General features: G+C 36.3%; 1 protein-coding gene and 1 long non-coding RNA gene across 2 annotated transcripts; both read left to right on the top strand.

Moving 5' to 3' along the window:
* Window positions 1-331: 331 nt before the first annotated feature.
* On the top strand, window positions 332-15,202 carry LOC115598665. The gene is made up of 22 exons (XM_030455313.1): window positions 332-367; window positions 870-911; window positions 1,950-1,991; window positions 2,090-2,128; window positions 2,535-2,576; window positions 2,679-2,717; window positions 3,011-3,052; window positions 3,151-3,189; window positions 4,413-4,454; window positions 4,557-4,595; window positions 4,725-4,766; window positions 5,249-5,290; window positions 6,458-6,496; window positions 7,037-7,075; window positions 7,770-7,808; window positions 8,055-8,093; window positions 8,381-8,419; window positions 8,686-8,779; window positions 12,595-12,633; window positions 13,334-13,372; window positions 13,739-13,777; window positions 15,185-15,202. The coding sequence occupies exons 2-22, from the start codon at window positions 889-891 to the stop codon at window positions 15,200-15,202; spliced, it is 855 nt and encodes a 284-aa protein (XP_030311173.1). The 5' UTR covers window positions 332-367; window positions 870-888.
* Window positions 15,203-16,026: 824 nt separating this feature from the next.
* LOC115598638 lies at window positions 16,027-17,543 on the top strand. Its single transcript, XR_003987783.1, has 3 exons — window positions 16,027-16,052; window positions 17,040-17,075; window positions 17,501-17,543. It is a non-coding gene; the product is annotated as an uncharacterized LOC115598638 (long non-coding RNA).
* Window positions 17,544-19,488: the final 1,945 nt, after the last annotated feature.

Here is a 19,488-nt window from a genome sequence, read left to right as displayed (position 1 = left end):
TGAAATCCCAGCAGTATGTTAGCTGTAACACTAGCATAGTCTTCTGCCTCAAAGTTTGAAGTCAAAATCTATAGTCTAGTCAGATCTCCAGAGAGTAAGAGTTTTCTTAATTAGTTTTCTGGAGAGCCATTCCCTGTGTTTTGTATTGTCACTGTTTCATCCAAATTTGTGTTTTCACAACAATGCATACAGAGTTCTGAATAAACTTAGGTTGTTGGTACAGGGAAGTAGTACAAAGAGTTTGTCACCTTACTTGTCACTACGCAATTTCATACTTTAGTCTCTGATGTGTTGTTTCTTTAAAAAGCGATTGTTTTCTTCACAGGGTGGATCATTCATTACAACTGGTGGTGGATCAAGTAGTGAGGTCAGGATTTTCTCTATTTTTGTCTAGTCTTGTCCAAATAGCTTCCTGGAAATTCAACTTATCAAATTCAGGAGTCAGAGTTTAAGTCCAGTAATTTTGCATGGGGCATTGATGATGTTATGTATTAACCTGTGAAAGAAGTGAGCCTATTCAGATTAAGTTTATCTGAAATAGTGCTCTGAAATCACTCCTTAGCATTGCTTCAATTTCACACATGGTTTATTGGTCAGAGCACAACACTGATCCTCTATACTCTTGAATATCCAAGTAGTTCTCTCTTGAGAAGGCACCTGTCATTGAGACAAAGCAGTGAGAGATAAAGCATCACTCTGACTTCCAAAACAAACATTATATCTATAGAGCTATGCTGTTGTTCTAGATATAGGAAAAACCATAGCCTTACTCTTTCTTCCCCTAAGCACAGTTTCCCTCTGAAATAAAATTTCATTTTAAACCTCCTCAAAGCAACAGGTTTTTTTTTTTTTTTTTCTTAAATTTATAGGGTGGCTGCATTTGTCCTGATGGAAGCAGTGGTCATAGACAGGTAACTATTTTACTGAATTCACACTTTCATCTACATAGTGGCATATTTTGAATTAATCAGATGAAATACTACCTCTTTCCTATAATTGAAACCAAGAAGTATTCATGACCTACATGTTTTAAAATATAGAGTAGCCTATTAAAATATCGAATATTGAAACTTCATCAAGAAAAAATTTTGTTTTGTGATGGCACTGCTATATAAGCAAATCCATTTTCAAAGAAAAATGTGGCCATATTTATCCAAGTTTCCATTCTTTTCATGTTTAAATTGGTGCAAAAGTGTCTTAGTTTTTAACAGTAAACCACCATAGCTTGGCCAAGGGAAGGAGAGTATATTTAGTTGCTATCAAACAATTTTCAACGTGAAGAAAATAAGACATCTAAATTGGACACATTAGAAAACTAGTTCTCAGTGGAGATCTGTCCGCTTTAATACACAAGAGACTTGAATTTCAGTTTGTGATATTACCAGATGATAGAAGTAGGCAGCAATAGTCTTGCTTTTTGTTTTCACCCAACAGTAAAGTTCAGCAACATTTGCAAAGGAATAAACTGAATAAAAACCTGACTTTTTCTCTCCAGGGTGAATCCTCTACTCATGACAGTGTCAGTGCCTAAGATTAGCATGTAAAAACACATGGGTCATGATAGACAGGTTCATTTCTAAATGAAAAAAGGAAGGTATCATTAGATGTGGATGTATATGTATGAATAATCAAGCATTTATAAACATAATGTAAAGGAGGCATTGATCTAGTTCCTTTAAGAGCCTTGGAGCTCAGGAAGAAAACTACTTAGGTCTCTTCGAACCTGAAAAAGATTCTAATTCAGGAGTCAAAGCTATACATATTTAAACCATCTTGTTTCAAAGGAAACGATGGTTTTTAGTCATGTGAAACTAATAACCAATGTTTTCTTTTAATGACTGGGGAAATATCCTTTTTGAAAGCTATACTTTGAAAGCATAGAAATTCAGAAATTTATTCACTTATATGTATTTTTGCAAGACAGTAGCTAGTCTGTGTTTTCATTTCAGGGAGCCCCAGATTCTTCACACAGCACATATTCTGGTAACCAGGTAAACGTTCAGATAAAATGCCCTGTTCAGAAGCTCCAACTAGAAGCTTCCCTAAACCAGCAGCCAAATACCAGTAACCCATTCTGTTTTCTGCACAGGGAGGGCCTTCCTTCTATCCCGGAGGATCCTATGGACAGGTAGTTATTCTTCCTTACCAGGATATAATGGAGAACTCCTAGCACCCTGGTACCTTCACTCCTAATGGATAAAGTACCATAGCACACTGTAAATACAGAGCTGACAGTTGTCTCTTGGAGTAGAAAACTTACAGTAACCCTGATGGAACCCAGTGGGGAGTGAGTTTTGACAGGGAATACAGAATAGTGTCTGCTGTTTCCTTGCAGAATTCAAATTTCAGCAGGCTGAGAAAATTACTGCCAGAAGACTTCTTTCACTTTAACAATATTGGTCTTGATTTTTTATTTAGGTACATAAAAGTTAGCTGAAAATTGGAAGAAAGACTGTAAAGTGAGAATCGGATACATTGTTGTTTCAATACCCATCTTGTCCACAAGAAAACAGCTGTTTGTGTTTCCCTTTCAGGATGGCCCAGGTTCTTCCTACAGCTCTTACTCCGGTAACCAGGTAAATATTCTGGTCACTGCGCCTGCATAGCAGCAATCTAAAAGTCTCCTTTGAGAGAACATTTCAACTACAAAGCAGTCAATTTCTATGTTTTCTGTACAGGGAGGGTCTTCCTTTTATCCTGGTGGATCTTACGGACAGGTGGGTGCTCTTCCTTCTCTGTGAAGATAACAAATTCTCTTATCTTTGTTCCTGTGTTTTCCATGTATAATATCTGAACCAAATCAATCAAATTTAATTTACAATATGGAGTCAGAGGAAAATAAATTGTATTTACAACTTCCATTAATTGATTTTTCATCTAGCTAAGAAAATTTACTAAGAAGTTCCAATTTCTTTACCAATATCAGCTGAAAGTGAGATTGAATTGAAGTACATTGCTATTTACACCATCATGTTTGCAAGACAGTAGCTAGTCTGTGTTTTCATTTCAGAGAGCCCCAGATTCTTCACACAGCACATATTCTGGTAACCAGGTAAACGTTCAGATAAAATGCCCTGTTCAGAAGCTCCAACTAGAAGCTTCCCTAAACCAGCAGCCAAATACCAGTAACCCATTCTGTTTTCTGCACAGGGAGGGCCTTCCTTCTATCCCGGAGGATCCTATGGACAGGTAGTTATTCTTCCTTACCAGGATATAATGGAGAACTCCTAGCACCCTGGTACCTTCACTCCTAATGGATAAAGTACCATAGCACACTGTAAATACAGAGCTGACAGTTGTCTCTTGGAGTAGAAAACTTACAGTAACCCTGATGGAACCCAGTGGGGAGTGAGTTTTGACAGGGTGTCAGGGTTTAACACAGGGCCAGCAATTAACTGAATGGCAGATGCTCTCTATTAACCCCATTCCCTCCCTGATAAAGGAGAGAGAATAAGGGAAAGAGACTTATGGGTTGGAAACTAAATTACACAGCTTTAATGAAACAGTAATGATAAAAAGGGAAAATTATTAAATATATACAAATATGCAGAAAATATATACTACATTACTCTCCCCACCCCTCCCAGTAACTCTCACATCACCACCGAGGCTGCAGGGCAGCCCTGGGAAAGTCCAGGCTGGACTCCTGGAGTCAGCAGCAGTTGGGAACTGGAAGCAGGAACACACAGATATGGGCTGGCACGGATCAGGACCACAGGCAGAGGAATGGACAGAATCCTCTCAGGATGCTGAAGCAGACAGGGACAGATGAAGGCAAAAGGCCAAAGGAAGGAAGAAGGAAGAGGGCAAAAGGGGTTTGACTTTCATGATCCTTCAAATTTATACCGAGTATAACATGTATGGGATGGAATACTCTGGTCAATTTTGGTCATTTCCCTTGTCTGCTTCTCCCTAAAGCAGGGTTCCAGGTGTGACATCTTAACTCCTTTTCCCTTTCTGGAGCACAGTATGTTCCTCAGAACTGAGCAGAGGCCTTGGTTCTGCATACCATTTTCTAGCCATAACTATAAACATTGAGTGTTACCTGTCCTAGAAGCAGATACTGACTGAGAAACTTGCTGTTAATTACATCAAGTATAGCTGCTTACAAAAGACTTAGCTGAAAGCAAAAGTACAAGAAAGAAAATTAGCTCTATCCTGACTCAAACCAGAACATAGGGAATACAGAATAGTGTCTGCTGTTTCCTTGCAGAATTCAAATTTCAGCAGGCTGAGAAAATTACTGCCAGAAGACTTCTTTCACTTTAACAATATTGGTCTTGATTTTTTATTTAGGTACATAAAAGTTAGCTGAAAATTGGAAGAAAGACTGTAAAGTGAGAATCGGATACATTGTTGTTTCAATACCCATCTTGTCCACAAGAAAACAGCTGTTTGTGTTTCCCTTTCAGGATGGCCCAGGTTCTTCCTACAGCTCTTACTCCGGTAACCAGGTAAATATTCTGGTCACTGCGCCTGCATAGCAGCAATCTAAAAGTCTCCTTTGAGAGAACATTTCAACTACAAAGCAGTCAATTTCTATGTTTTCTGTACAGGGAGGGTCTTCCTTTTATCCTGGTGGATCTTACGGACAGGTGGGTGCTCTTCCTTCTCTGTGAAGATAAGAAGTTACTTATCTTTACTTTTCTTCTACCCCTGAAAAAAGGAAAAGTGTTGCTGGGGGTGGGGACCAAAATAATACTTTTAAATATATTTCTATGCAGGGAGGGTCTTCTGTCTACGATAGTAGTGAATCGTATGGCCAGGTAAATACTCTTTCATTCTTTTTATACAGAGTGCTGAGGCTCAATACCCTGGCTCTTATATACAGCTATATTCTCTATTTTGTCTCTCACTATATTATAATGGTGGTTTTTTTTTCTTTGTAGAGATCATTTGCATATACTTTAAACTAAGTAATCTGAAATTTTATGAGGAGGGAAGTTTATAAAAGTGATGTATTAACAATATTAAGAGTATTAACTGTTAAATCTTATTCTCCTCAACAATTCTAGTTTTTAATTATCTGCAAGATGAAAATGTCTTCAAAAGTGGAACTTGAATCTCATTTAAAAGCATGTTAAATCAGTGTTTTATGGGATATAATTATCAATTGCTCAATAACAATTCTGATAATTAAGGAAATCTTCATATTTGCTAAACCTCCCCAGAAGTGGCTCCCTTCAGTAAAAATTAAAAAAATTTAAAAGCCTGTTTTTAATATAAAAATCATTTGTCTTCTGAACAGGGTGGATCTTCCACATATAGTGGTGCTGGATCTTATGGCCAGGTAAAAATTATTCTTCTCATACATCATAAGCTTAACATTTCTGTGTTGGTTCTTACATGCACTGAGTTCTATATTTCAATTCTCTTTAAGTGAGGGCCATGCCAATGCCATTTAACCTTTTGTTTCTTTGCTTTTATTTACCCCTTTACCATTCCAAACATTTCCACAATGGAAGGAAAGGTGATGCACTGTAGACACTATCCACTTACTGTGACTATTCAGTGTTTTAACGACTTTATAGCATTGGCTCGTTCTAAATGTTTATATTTTGTGCATTTACTTGACGCACCTTACTTCAGCAGAAGCTGTTGAAAGTCTGTATTTGAAGTCTACAGTTGTTGACGTGAATCTCATTATTGAATCTCTTTCAGAAGGAACTGTCTTATGCTTTCTTGAGCAATACATTTTAACCAACTGAAGTCATACACTTTATTTTACAATACAAATATATATTATACAAATACATATATTTGATAAAAATAAACCACAAATAATGTAGATTGCTTGTTCTTAGAAAACTATATCATGCTGCTACTTCTAGTTGCAGGATCTAGAAAGAAAGCATAGATAGTGGTATTTTTGTAGAGAGACATTGTCAACCAGGTGCCTTGAGTTGCCAAAGAGTGGGTGTGAGTCCACCTGTGCCTGATTAGGACAGGCCCCTATTGGGCATGAGCAAGACCAGGGGGCCAATAAAGGTGGGACACACACCCACAGAAGGCACCTCAGCTCACTCTGGTGCGAGGCATGGAGAGGCCAGCAGCTCGTCGAGCCTCTGGAGCAAGAAAGGCTCTTCCCCCTACACTTCTACCCTGGAAGCGCTGTGTGGTGGCTGGAGTCCTGGAAGAGACCAGCAGCTCGTCGAGCTTCAGGAGCAAGAATGGCTCCTCCCGCTACATATTTTAAAATTTATAATAATCAAAGAATGATTACTTTTGTGAACCAACTTTATTTAAAACTTCTCCTTATAAAAATGCATGGGTTTTTTTACCCTTCTTAAGCAACAGGTAAAGTTACACTTTTTTCTTACACATTCTCTGGTTTAGGTAAAACTGGAAATTATAAGTGGCTGGTTATTTTTATTCTTCTGTTTGGTATTCTCCACAAATAAGATCATGTAAGGGTCCTTTTTTATATAAAAATAGATGTTTTCCCATTATTTTACAGGATTCACCTTCCATGGGAGGAGGTGAAACTGATGCAAATGTAAGCATTTCTTCAAGTGTAACAAATCAGACTTTAATATTTTTTAAAGTATATAGGTGCTAGAACAGTCTAGTTTCATCTCTTTCCATCTTCAATTCACACTACATATAATTTGGTTTTTTCCAATGATAGACATAAGATCCAAGTTCTGTTGTCAGTGTATTGCATGGGCTGGTCTGTTTTCCTGTAGTGTGGTAAGAACTGCTTGCTTTTCTGCTCAAAAACACATCTATTCTCCTGAGTTAAGTAAATTTCCTATTAATTCTGTTGAAGCTGCTCATAATGCATTTCCAAGTTCGAAGTCTCATTTCCTCAGAGTCTTGCGTAATTGGTTCCACTTTGATTTCCAATAAGTCAGTTTCCCCTGGTTAGTAGGAAATTATTCTCTACCAATTTTTATAAATTCAGCTGTGCACTTCAGCCACAAGTATAGTGTAATTCATTTCCAGCAATTCCTGTATCAAAATCTTCTTTTGGATATTCAGCAAAACCTGGTAAAAAATATTTCCCATCCAATAACTAGATTCCAATGTTTTTTAGGGTTCCACCTCACTATCTGGCAGTCGGCAGAGTGAACGGGTAAGCACTCCTTTCCTTAAATGTTGCCAGGGTGTCTGCCCCAGTGCTTGGCCTCTGCTACTCAGCTAAACTACATCTTGTGTGGAAGCTGATGTGGCAGCTTCCAGTGTGGGATAGAAAGCTCTCAAGCACAGATGGAATTGAGGATATGACTAAAGTGTTAAAGTATTTCAAGAAATCCCATCTGATTCTGAGGTGTCCTCTTAAATCTCAAACGCATTACAAACACAGTACTACAATTTACTTGTTCAGATTCCTCTGCTTTTTTTATTCGTTGCCTAACTGCAAAAGGCTTCAGTAGCATGATTTGTGCAGCATTTCTAAGTGAAATCCCTTGCTTTGTTGTGCTGTATGACTGACTTTTGAGGGCTTCCATTTTCATGTTGTTTTTACATGGAACACATTTTATTTATTCTAACAAGACAGAAATTATTTTGTTGGGGGTAAGTGAACTCTTTGATAATTGTACCCAAAAGGATATCTTTCATTAAAAAAGCAGTATCAGCAGGTATAAAGGGGCATGTGCTGATTTATGCAGAGAATTTTTCTGTTGTCATTCTTGAACAATCCATGAGAGAAAATGAAGGCATGAGGACAAGAAAGAAGGAGCATTCAGTTTCCATCTTGATCTTTCCATTCTACCAAAGAAAAGAAGTTTTTTGTTTTTTCATGTCATTTCAATACATTTTTCCAGGATTTTTATTCCCCAGGAGGCAGCCAGTCAGGTGGACATGTAAGCATCTATTTTATTCATTATTTGCAGTTCCCTTCCAAAATGGTTGTTCTATCCTGATGAGTAAAACCCAACTGTTTATCACCTAGAATTTCTCAGGTCATCTGGCATGTTGTGAAACCAAATGCAAACTGTTTTCTAAAAAAAAATAATTAATATTTTTTAAACATGTGTATGACTACTTAACAACATTGTCTTGTTTTCCAGAAACCATGTTAAAAAAAAAATTTGGTCTATTTTTTGCAGGGATCATCTTCTCAAGGTGGTGGCTACTCCAGTGGACAGGTAAATACCAACTCTCTCTTTTTGACCTAGAGAATCTGTTATGCAAAACTTGAATCCTAAATTTCTTACATTGATTCTTTTACCTGTAAGAAAAATTCATTCAGTACTCAAACAACTTTTTCCTTTATATATCTCTACATAAAAGTCAAAGTGTAAGCAAAGTGGTCAAAATTTGATTAAAGTATTAACTGATGTTCTAACACCAGCAAACAAATGAAAGTGATAAATATTTGGTAGTGTTTTATATATTATGAATTAAATATTTTGGTTGGTTGTGTTTTTTCCAGGGCTCACCCACATCAGGAAGCAACCAGTATGGTGGGCAGGTGAGAAATTTTTCTTCAGTGTTATTTTTTAGTTGGTTGGGGTTTTTCCCATGTACATATTTCAAGAAAATACTACAAGATTGGCAATGCCTTTGTTTCTAGAATAGGTGTCCTAGGGTTTTATATTCATTAATTTTCTGTAGATAAAATCAAGTTCTTGACCAGAGAGATCTTTTCAAACTTAATTTAGAGAGTAAAAGGCACTACATTGTAGTCAAATACACATGTCAAATGAAGTCTTTTAAATTAAAATGTTACTTTTACAGGGTTCGAGCTCTTCAGGAGGCAGCCAGTATGGTGGACAGGTATGCTTTCCTTTCTCCACACCATTCAGTGGTGCTCCTGCCAGGAGCCCACAATGTACTTTGCATATCCTTCCTTCACAAGAATGGTTCTCCTACACCACTGTCCTGTTTGCCCAAAGCCTCAGCAACACATTTCTTTCTCCTGTCCTTCTGACATCCCACAGGCCAGAGTAGCCAGTAGTGACTGCCTGAATGGCAGTTGTATTTGGGCTTCTGTACCTGCTTTGCTGCTAAGCATGTTTCTACTTACACATTTCATGTACGTTGAGTATAGAAAGCAAGACACTGAATAAGACCCCTTGGCTATGTCTCTGTTTTATCAGACTAGAAATCACCTAGTAGACCTTCACAGGAAGTAATCTTTACTATTGTAACTGTAACTTCTGTAGCACAAAAGAGTACTGCATGTATTGCAGGTGCTTGGGTCACTCAAGGAAAAAAAAATTGCTTTCTGTAGTACTACTAGAAATTTCCTTTTATTAAAGTTTTTAAGGTAAATATGGCAGATAACAAATGTGAAGATAAAATCAAAAGTTTTCTGCTCCACCAGAGCAATAAGTGCAAGGACAGTTGTATTAGGTTGAAGAGAACAAAAATTAGAATAACTTCTAGAAGTTACAGAAGCAGTTACATTCATAACTTTATGGCTGGCATACCTGGGGTAGAAAAAGCAGTAATTTCAGTTATAACTGAAGTCCCTTTCAGACCTGTGCTTTTAGTATCTTAAACATTTTCTGCATTCTTTACAGAGCGGATGTAATTGTTCTGGGGCAAGTTCTGTAAGTGGTATTTGTTCATTATACATTTTCTTTTACTGAATTATTTAACTGGAAAATTAATGTGGCCCTATTTATTTATAGTGTACTTTTTTAATGTTCTCAATTTTATATTCATTGTTCCTTTGATTTACATATTACTGACACAGTAGGTGCTTTGCTATTTATGCCAAGGAGAAGAATTCAGACTCAAAATTATTCAGTTTATAAAAGACCTTTTATATTGTAGTCTGACCATAAACCTCACACTGTGAAGCACCCCACTAAACCATATCCCAACCACATCTGTTGAATACCTATAGAGACAGTGACTCCACCACTGCCCTGGGCAGTCTGTTCCAACTCCTGACAACCATTTCTGTGAAAAAATTTTCTCTAATATCCAATCTAAACCTCCCCTGGTGCCACTTGAGTCTGTTTCTTCACATCCTATCACTTGTTAATTGGATAAAAAGGCTACATATCGTTCTACATCTCCTTTCAGGTAGCAGTAAGGTCTCCCCTGAACCTCTTTTTCTCCAGACGAAACAACTACACTTTTAATTTATGATCAAAGACAAATGCTAATTATCTTATTTCGTTTTTTTCCGCCTCCCAGGGTGGATCCCCTTCCTTAGTCAGAAGTGATTCCTCTGCAAATGTAAGCAATGTTCATCAGCTTTTAAGGATACCCTCTGTTTGTTTTGTCAATGCAATGGCTAGAAAGTTGAAAAATAGTCAGTACCTAGTAATTCATACACTTGTGAAAATAACTTAGTTACAATTGAAATACACACAGGACACTCATTCAACACTCACAGTTTCTCATTACATTTGCAATTTATGTTTCATTCAAGAAGTCTTTGAATGAAAAATGTTGTTGGACACAAACACAAGTAGATATCATATTCAGGAGTTAGTTCCATTGGCTTCCTGGAAAATATGATGAAATATCTCCTGGATTTATGTGTTTGTATTCCTCTTAGATAATCTACTGCAAGAAAAGTTAGTATTTATACTGCAGTAATTTAATGATGCTAGCCCTCTCACAAAGATAAGAACTCCTGCAGGTGAGACCAGTTTACAGGGTTCCCAAGACTAGTTCTGCTCGTGGGTTGGAAAGTCATGAAGTGTATGCAGCTCTATATGTGCTGCAGTAAATGGAGAAAAAACATTTTGGTCCTTTTGTAACTAGCACAGAAATCTGTGGCATTATTACCAGCCTGCCAAGTGCTATGAAGATGGCTTGGATGCAGCTCCATTAGTGTACCATGTTAAAATTAATATTACATAAATAGGATTGGTCTTGTGCTCCCTTTTAGAAGTGAGGGCTATGTATCTGCAGTCAGGAGACTACTCTTACCTACCTATGTTCTACAATCTTCATATTATTGATGCTGGGATTTGTTTTCTTTGAAACTTCCAGTTAGGACCAAGGTTTTTGCTTTTGACTGACTTGGCTGCTTTGGGCTGCAGTTCAGTATCATTGAATGTGTATAAAGGTTGAGGGAACACAGTGGTTGTGCTTACACTGACGGACCCTGCAAGTTGCTAGGACTGGTTCACTCTACAGTGTGAAAAAATCAGCACTGTTGAACTGATGGCCATACTATACATGTTTGAAGAAGGATTTGCTCTACTCTGGTCTTTTGGGCTAAAAGTCCATTTACTACCTAAATGCATTAAGTGTGTGCACACAGAGTATTCCACACTTTAGTTTAATCTGAAAGGCATCCAGTTAATTAAGTCTGAGTCCACTCCATTATACAAAAAAACCTACAGTGAGTGGGGACTATCAGGACATTGTTTCAAAGGCACATTCCTGATGTGTACTTCAATGCATAGAAGCACACAGTACCTCATCAGGGGAGAATGTCTTTTGCATACGGAATATAGAATTTAGTTCTCCCCAAATATATGTTGCTGTCTACCTGGGGACATTTTCTTCAGTATCTTCTTTACAGGACATTTGAAAAGACATTTTACACTGTTAAGATTCCTTACTAAGGAGATATTTCTGATAGCTGCTTAAAGTATAAACAAAACAGAACAGCTTCATCTCTTTATGACTTTGTCAGATCTTGTGGAAGCTTAGAGTACTCAAAAGGTCTGTAGTACTCTGCAAGACAGTACCCTGCAAAAATAAATATTAAATTTTTTTGGTGGGGATATCATTCTGCAGTGTGCAGCCTGTCTGGTGGATAGTAAAACACTAAATTTTAGATGTATCAACAAAGTAGGGAGGGCTAAGTTCTACATTTTGAGTGGATTTTAAACCCACGCAAAAAAGTTTAAAATAGAAATTTACATACTCGTGTCCTTCAGGAAATTTTGGTTTAGACTTGCTCTGTTAGAGATTTTTTTTTTTTCCAGGGCTCATCTTCTGGAGGCAGCCACTACAGTAGCCAGGTACACAATCGCTCCAAAGGAAAGTCAGCTTGCCACTTCTGAAAATGATAGCTATCCACAAAGTCAATTACATTCAGTTTTATTACAAGAACTATATTTAAAGAGCAAAAACTCACTAGATGACATCCATTACTGAGTTAGTCCTTTTTTTTTTTTTTTTTTTTTTGTGAAAATGGAATACTGAAGCTTATGCAAACAAAAAAAAGAGGTGGGGAAAGAATTACTCTAAAGGTGTAAGCCTTAAGTAAGCCTTATTGCACTAAGAAGAAAAACAAGTCCAACCTCCCCACTTTGAAGAGACTTCTTGTTGCTTGAGATTTCAGTAAATGTGCTTGGTTTCATTTTCAGACTCTTGCTAGGCAGACAATATTTAACTACTAATTTTGGCCCAGGGTTCAGCTTCCAAACAAAGAAATGCCATCTCCAGAAATGAACAGAGAAAGAACTTGGAAGAATGCTGCTTCAACCTTGCCAACAAATCACACAAACAAAGCAGTAGGGTTTTTTGCTTTTCACCCTTACTTAGGAACACAAATATTTTCCCAATTTACCTTGTGAGGCTTGAACTCTAGTTATTAAAGCATACTAGAAGTCCTGCTCTCCTGTTTTCACTCCTTGCCTTTCTCTTTCTCCTGTTGTGCTGAGTCATGTCCTGGTTCAAGAGTATCCCACAGATAGTAATTCACTTATTTTGTATTCTTTATAGGATTCATATTCTTCTGTAGGTAGCCAGTATGGTGGACAGGTAAGCTCTTACTTTTTAGATATTTATATGTGGTATTTTTGTTTTGCATTGTCTCTTACAAAGTAAAGGATTATCCAAATAGCTATCTCAATTCAACATTTCAAGAAACTTCATAGTAATCTATTCTCTGTAGTAATATTGTGAATTCAAGGAAGACAAAAATATAGATTTTTATTCTGGGAAGATTGCAAACAAACAGTCAAATAAAACACAGATTTCTTTGCCACTCAACTCCATTATTAAGATATCCAGAAATAACTGATGTTCAATATTCTTTCAGGGGTATTCATCTTATGGAGGCAGCCATTATGGTGGACAAGTAAGCATTAGATAGTTCCCAATTGTGTAGTTTTAACCTATGTAGTTTATTAGTTATGTGCCTGAGTGTCTACCTTAGCTTTATTTATCTTGGCCTAAAATCTTCTCAGTAGTTCTTTCTCTGTCGCACTATGCTGCTACTGTGGTTCAATAAAACAAGTTCAGATGAAGACTATTATTTAATGCTAAGAAAAAATAGAATGTTAAATATACAGTTGACTCAATTTGCTCCTGAAATCTACAGGATTAAAGGTCTTGTCTTGTTGAAATAAATTAGTACTTCATGAAGATGACCAAAGTTTCTAAAAGCTTCATGAAATGGTTCCATGGTTCTATAAATGGGTGTAAGGAAGTTTCAGTTTCCTTTTTTGTTGATATTCAGGGTTCACCTTCCTCAGGAGGCAGGCAGCATGGTGGACAGGTGAGAATTCTTCCCTTGTAGTGTTCACTGCTTCATCCAAGAGGTTTGGTAGCTAGTTCTCTGTGTAAAAGAACTGTTTGAAGGAGATGGATTATTATTATTATTACTATGTTTTACTTAAATTTGTGGCTAGGTATACAGTAGTTATAAATGTATGTGCTACTAAACCACAGAAGAGTTTTTAGGAGATGTATTTTTTTATGCATTATGGTAAATGTAGACATGTCTCATTCCTTTTTGCATGGTTTGTTTCAGTCCATTCAGTTTTGCACTGAAAGAAATGAGGCACCTCTCTTTATTATGGACTGTGGTTTAAAAGAATACTGTGACATGGATAATATAGGCTATTTAATTCTTCTTGTTTAGGGTTCACCTTCTTCAGGGGGCATCCAGTACGGAGGACAGGTGAGAATCTCTTCCTATGTAGTCCTTATCCTAACACCCGCCTTCTACATCAAAACTTGGTACTTTTTTATTGACTGAAAAGTAATAGTTTGAGTACACTAAGTTAATCTGGGTATCAGATTCATGATAAAGATTCATGATCTGAAACATTGCAAAAACGGACAGTGCTTCTGTTGTACCATGGTGAATGTTCTGGCCTTTCTCTACTCCCCAAGTTTCCCTTCACATTCTGGACCCATTTCGCTTCTGCTGCTGTCATAAGCTTTAACAGTAACAGAAAGAAGTGGCTGGAAGCCAATTGCATTCCTCCTCTACCTCAGCCTCTGGAGTACTTCACTTCCTTCATCAAAATGAAATATCGGAATTGTTATCAGAGAAGCAGTATGTCTCAGGGAAGGGAACAGGGGAGAAGGTCAGGAGCTGTTAATAAGAGGTGTTCCATGCCCTTGTGAAGTGAAAGATGATGGATAGGGCTCCTAGAGCTGCTTAGCAGTATACCCTTTAATACAAAGTGGAATCCCCAGCAGACTCATCTTTTGTCTCTGAAAATATTTGTCGTATTTATTAGAAAGGGAATTAGAGGAGAAGGAAATCTTCAGCCCAAACATGGTGTGCTGAAAGTAGGTATATAATTCTAATATCTCATGATAAGCATTATGAAAGATTCCCGTGTTACAGACCATCCCTAATTACACTAATCCCTAATTAGCATAGAACACATAAAAGAATAGCTTAAGTGTTTAGATTTCTGTCATCTTTCATTGCACAAAAGAAAAAAAATATCCTCAATTAAAAAACACTGAAAGAAGCTTTTTGATAGAAAAATAATTGGCAACTTTGCTTCAGGGTCCATTTTTCTCAGGTGGCAGCCACTATGGAGGACAGGTGAGAATTGTTTTTCTATTTATGTCTTTTTTTCCATTGACTTTGACTTAAACTTCATGGTTCTGTTTACATCGTAGCCATTGTAAGGGCCAATAGATTTCAGTGCGGGTATAAAGGAAGTGTTGACGTTCTTCTGATACTTAAATCCACGGAAGACAATTAAAAGCATGGTTTTCTGTGACAGGCCATAAGTTAAAGACTGTGCAACAAATAGAAATGCTTTCTGATTTCTTTAGGGTGTAGCTTCTCCAGGAAGCAGCCAGTATAGTGGACAGGTAAAACTTCTACTTTCATAGTATTTGAAGTTTTGGTACACAGTTCATTAGGAAAATTTACCCTTGCTTTTTACAAAAAAAGGAACATTTGAAAGAAAAATTTCTTTAAGCAAATCTGAGTGATGGCTCCTAAGTATGGGTCTGTCTTGTATGTCAGATCATGATATGAATAAATGATGTGTGACTTTGTAAAAATCCCTTCTTGAACAGATTGTTGTTCTAAGAAACCCATTTTTGTTATGCTTAGACAGAAGCAATTCGATAGATTAAGGATCACAAAGAACTGATTAGAATGTTATGTAGTAACACATTTAGCTACTTAATTTTTTCAGGGCTTTTCTTCAGGAGGCAGCCAGTATGGTGGACAGGTATGCTTTCCTTTCTCCACACCATTCAGTGGTGCTCCTGCCAGGAGCCCACAATTTACTTTGCATATCCTTCCTTCACAAGAATGGTTCTTCTACACCACTGTCCTGTTTGCCCAAAGCCTCAGCAACACATGAATTTCTTTCTTCTGTCCTTCTGACATCCCACAGGCCAGAGTAGCCAGTAGTGACTGCCTGAATGGCAGTTGTATTTGGGCTTCTGTACCTGCTTTGCTGCTAAGCATGTTTCTACTTACACATTTCATGTACGTTGAATATAGAAAGCAAGACACTGAATGGTGACTCCTTGGCCATGTCTTAACGGCCAAGTAATCTTTAGTGCCTGCTGTAACTTCTGTAGCACAAAAGAGTACTGCATGTGTTCTGGGTGCTCTAGATTCTCAAGGAAAAAAAGAAAAAAGGTAACCACAATTTTTTTCTGTAGTACTACTGGAAATCATTTACTCATCCTTTTGGTGAGTAAGGTTTTAAATGAGAAATTAGAAGACTAAATTTACAAAATTTGGCCACTAATTTCACAACTAGCCTGAAAGGACAGTAGAGAGAGAAAGAAAAAAACTACTTGGAATTTGGTGAGTCTGTGAGCAAGACTTCATAGTCTGTTTGCTCAAAGAAACAGAATATGAGTTTGTTTTACTAATTCAGAGGCTTCTTCCAGTCCTAAACACCGCAAATTAAGTTTGGTTTTGGTTTATACAGGGTGGATGTGTGTGCCCCAGTGGAAGTCCAGTAAGTAACCTTTGTATCTGTATATTTTTTGTAGTATATACACATAATGATCTTTATTGAAATGATTCTGTCTGTGGATTTATTTGTATGATGAAAGGTTTTTTCACATTGTGCCAAAATGAGAAATTTTGTACCTGCTAAGGACAAAAACATTAAGTGACATGCTGTAAACAGAGCTAGCTACCCCGACGCATTTTTATTTTCAAACAAAAACATGGGAAAAAAATAGCACTTCTCCCACCCTGGATTTAACAAGCAGTAATGTTTTCCAATATTTGTATTAAATGAGGGCTATCCAGATGTTAAAAACTGCTCAAAGCATTGAATTTCTTCTGGTTTGTACAAGAGATCTGTGACTTTTCTAAGCATATGTTTTCCAAATATCTTATATCTGCTGGGTTTTGGACATGTACAATTGTGCTGCTCTTATGATTATTAACAGTATGATTGAACCAGTGAAACTTAGATCTAAAATCCTGGCCCAGAATGCTTCCAAGTGGAAGAGACCAACACGTTAGAAAAGTTAAAGCTATTTCCATTTCTCTTCCTAACTAGTGTATTCACTATACTTTTCTAAATACTTTTTTTTAAAAAATACCACAACCTTACCTTTCAATGAAACTACACTTATTTACTTTTGAAGGTGGATCTCAGTATAGTCAAAATTGTTTAGATGACTACTTTGATTTCCAAGTTTATAAAGTCAAAAAACCCACACACACGATAAATATACCACTCACAATGTATGTATATATATATATATATATATATATGCCCCTTCTGAAAGTCCAAAGTGCTGAAAACTACATACGAATTATGAGTTTACTTCTGTTTTAAGCAAATAGTCTGAAAGAATAAGGATTAATAGAAACTAAATTCTTTACTTATTTAACCAAATAAATAGAAAAATATAGAAACTCTCTTGTTTTTCCTCTATATGACATTGAATTTCACACAGAGTAAACATTGCTATTTTTGTTGATACAGGGCTTTTTTGGAGGTAACCGCTACCACGGTGGACAGGTAGGAAATTTGTCTTTATTGTTTTGGACAGATTAGTTCTTCAGAAATAAGCATGGTTTAGTTGCCATATTTGTTCAGAAGCCATTAAATATCAAATTCTGTCTAGCCACAGAGATAATAGGGACAGTAATTAGAGACTCAATGTGGCTTTTATTGAAACACTCTTGACATTTCAGTGCATCTTTCTATATCTAGACCTAAGATTTTACTTTGAATTTACCTCAAAAAAATACTGAAGAATGGTTCACGGGGTTCATCTTCTTGAATAAACCACTAATAATACGTGCAGATAAGTGGCATTAATAATTGTGTAAAATTCTTCCAGGTAATCAGTGTCATGAGTACTGTTTAGACTAGATCCATGCTTTTGATGCCAGGCGGCTTTTAAAAAAATTATTTACTAAAGTTTCACGTTCTTTTTAAAGGGTTCATCATATTCTGGAAGCCGTCAATATGGTGGCCAGGCATGTAACTTTTCTTTGTTTTCAAGATGTTCCTACTTGCTATTTTTTAAATTAAGAATATGATGCAGTGTATATACTGCCAGAGCAATTTTATTCTTAGTAATATATGAGAACAAGGATAATTTCTCAATAACTGAATTGGAGTAGCATGAATAAATTTCAGTTCAAAGAAACTGCATATATCATAACTCTAGTTCTTTTACCTAGGAATGCTTTCTCTGAAGTGGTACTTCATTTACTGTTATGTTTCAGTTCAAACTCTATTTTCTGTGTTATTTTTCAATTATATTGAAATTATCCTTTTTTTCTCTCCATTCATTTAGATTAAATACTTGGAAATTTGGTAAAAAATACATCAATAGATAATGCTTTGAAATTTCTGGTGTTACCTGCAATAACTCCACTTTCCTCATCTTCAGATGCAGTTTGAGTGTCATACTTTTAAGGAGCATCCTGTGTAGCTTTTGAAGACTTAATTGTCATTCTCATGAAATCTTAGTACCCCAAGTAGCTAACAGATATAATGGATGGTGAAAGTGCAACACATTACATTAATATAGTTGCTCTGTTGACAGTGTTTCACTCTGTTATACTAAAAAATAATTTCATTTCTTTTTACTCCAATAACAAGCATTTGATCTCTGCATCACTTGTGAAATCATTTCTTGTAGCATGGAGAGGATTTTACAGCACTTTTTAAAGCTGCAAAACAATTTTTTCTTAGATTCCTTATTTGGAATAATAAGGATGCTTTGACAATACACATGATGCTCTCTGCATATGTTTGATCTACCAGAGAATCACAAAGTAGACATTTTTTTTTCCCCTCTTGAACAGATCCACCTATTTATGTCAGGGAATAGCCTTAGCAGGTGTTTTGTGACTGTTTGCCTATTTTACTACTTTCAGCTGTTAAGGAACTTAGTGGAATTAAGTCAGAAGTCTGTCACTGCAAAATTTTTAGATTAATATACTTTCCAGATTCCTTAGTGCTTAAGCACTTAAGTTTCCAGGGATTTTTTTTTTAATGCTGTGTCTTTTTTTTTTTTTTTTTTTTTTAAACAGGGATCATCTCCATCGGGAAGCAGCCAGTATGGTGGACAGGTGAGTATACTCTTTTCCCATCACTCCTAATTCTTCACTTACACCATCTAGATCAGGTCAGTGACTTGATGCTGAAAGATACATTCATTTGGCCATATTACTTAGGTTACATAGTTGAGGTAATACCAATTAAAATCGTTTCAGCAAGCTAAATAAAAGAACTAGTTTAAATAAATTACTGCTCAAAAAAACCCTAGAAATCACTTATACAGTTTATAGTCAAACTATAATTACTTATACTGGATTTCATAACACCTTTCTTGATTCAGAGCAACAAATTGTTTTGTTTTGTTTAGTAGATAGCTTAAGTTGTAGGGTCCCCAGTTACTTTTTTTTTTTTTCAAGCAGCAAAAGTTTGTCCTAAGTGCTGCACAAATTGTTTCAAGATAGTAATAGAATTTTTTTTCATTCTACTAATACATGTTTCACTTCTTACAGGGTTCATATCCTTCTGGAGGCAGACAACAGGGTAAACCAGTAAGTAAAAAAACCCCTCAAGTTTACCTTACTTTTTTCTTATAAGCCTGTTAAAAAAATAATATCTGTATCTTCTTAGTTTTGGACTAGATACTTTTCTGAGAAATACTCAAATATGCAAAGATTATCATATGATTTACTTATCTAGGCTAATTTCAACAAATTCAAACACAATATTTTCACATAGTTCCATAGTTTTGAGCCAGTATTTTACTCTGTAATTGAACTTCTGATTCTCGTAATAAAGAGTAAGAGATTGCAGGATCATTATTTTTTGTAAGGGACTTCTGAACAGTGTTTTATTAGAGCTTTCTTCAATAGGGCTAAACTTTCACCTTTTTCTCCCCTCCCATATCTAACTGTAGACC

Source organism: Calypte anna, chromosome 8, assembly GCF_003957555.1.
Source record: "Calypte anna isolate BGI_N300 chromosome 8, bCalAnn1_v1.p, whole genome shotgun sequence".
Taxonomy (NCBI): Eukaryota; Metazoa; Chordata; class Aves; order Apodiformes; family Trochilidae; genus Calypte; species Calypte anna.
This window is presented reverse-complemented; position numbering and strand designations above follow the sequence as displayed.

Excerpts from the sequence above, each read along its gene's own strand:
- LOC115598665 (XM_030455313.1), top strand. The coding sequence starts at position 889 with ATGGAAGCAGTGGTCATAGACAG. Across the intron at positions 8,780-12,594 it reads TCCTGCCAGGAGCCCACAAT|GATTCATATTCTTCTGTAGG; the intron begins GTACTTTGCATA and ends TATTCTTTATAG. Across the intron at positions 13,373-13,738 it reads GCAGGCAGCATGGTGGACAG|GGTTCACCTTCTTCAGGGGG; the intron begins GTGAGAATTCTT and ends CTTCTTGTTTAG.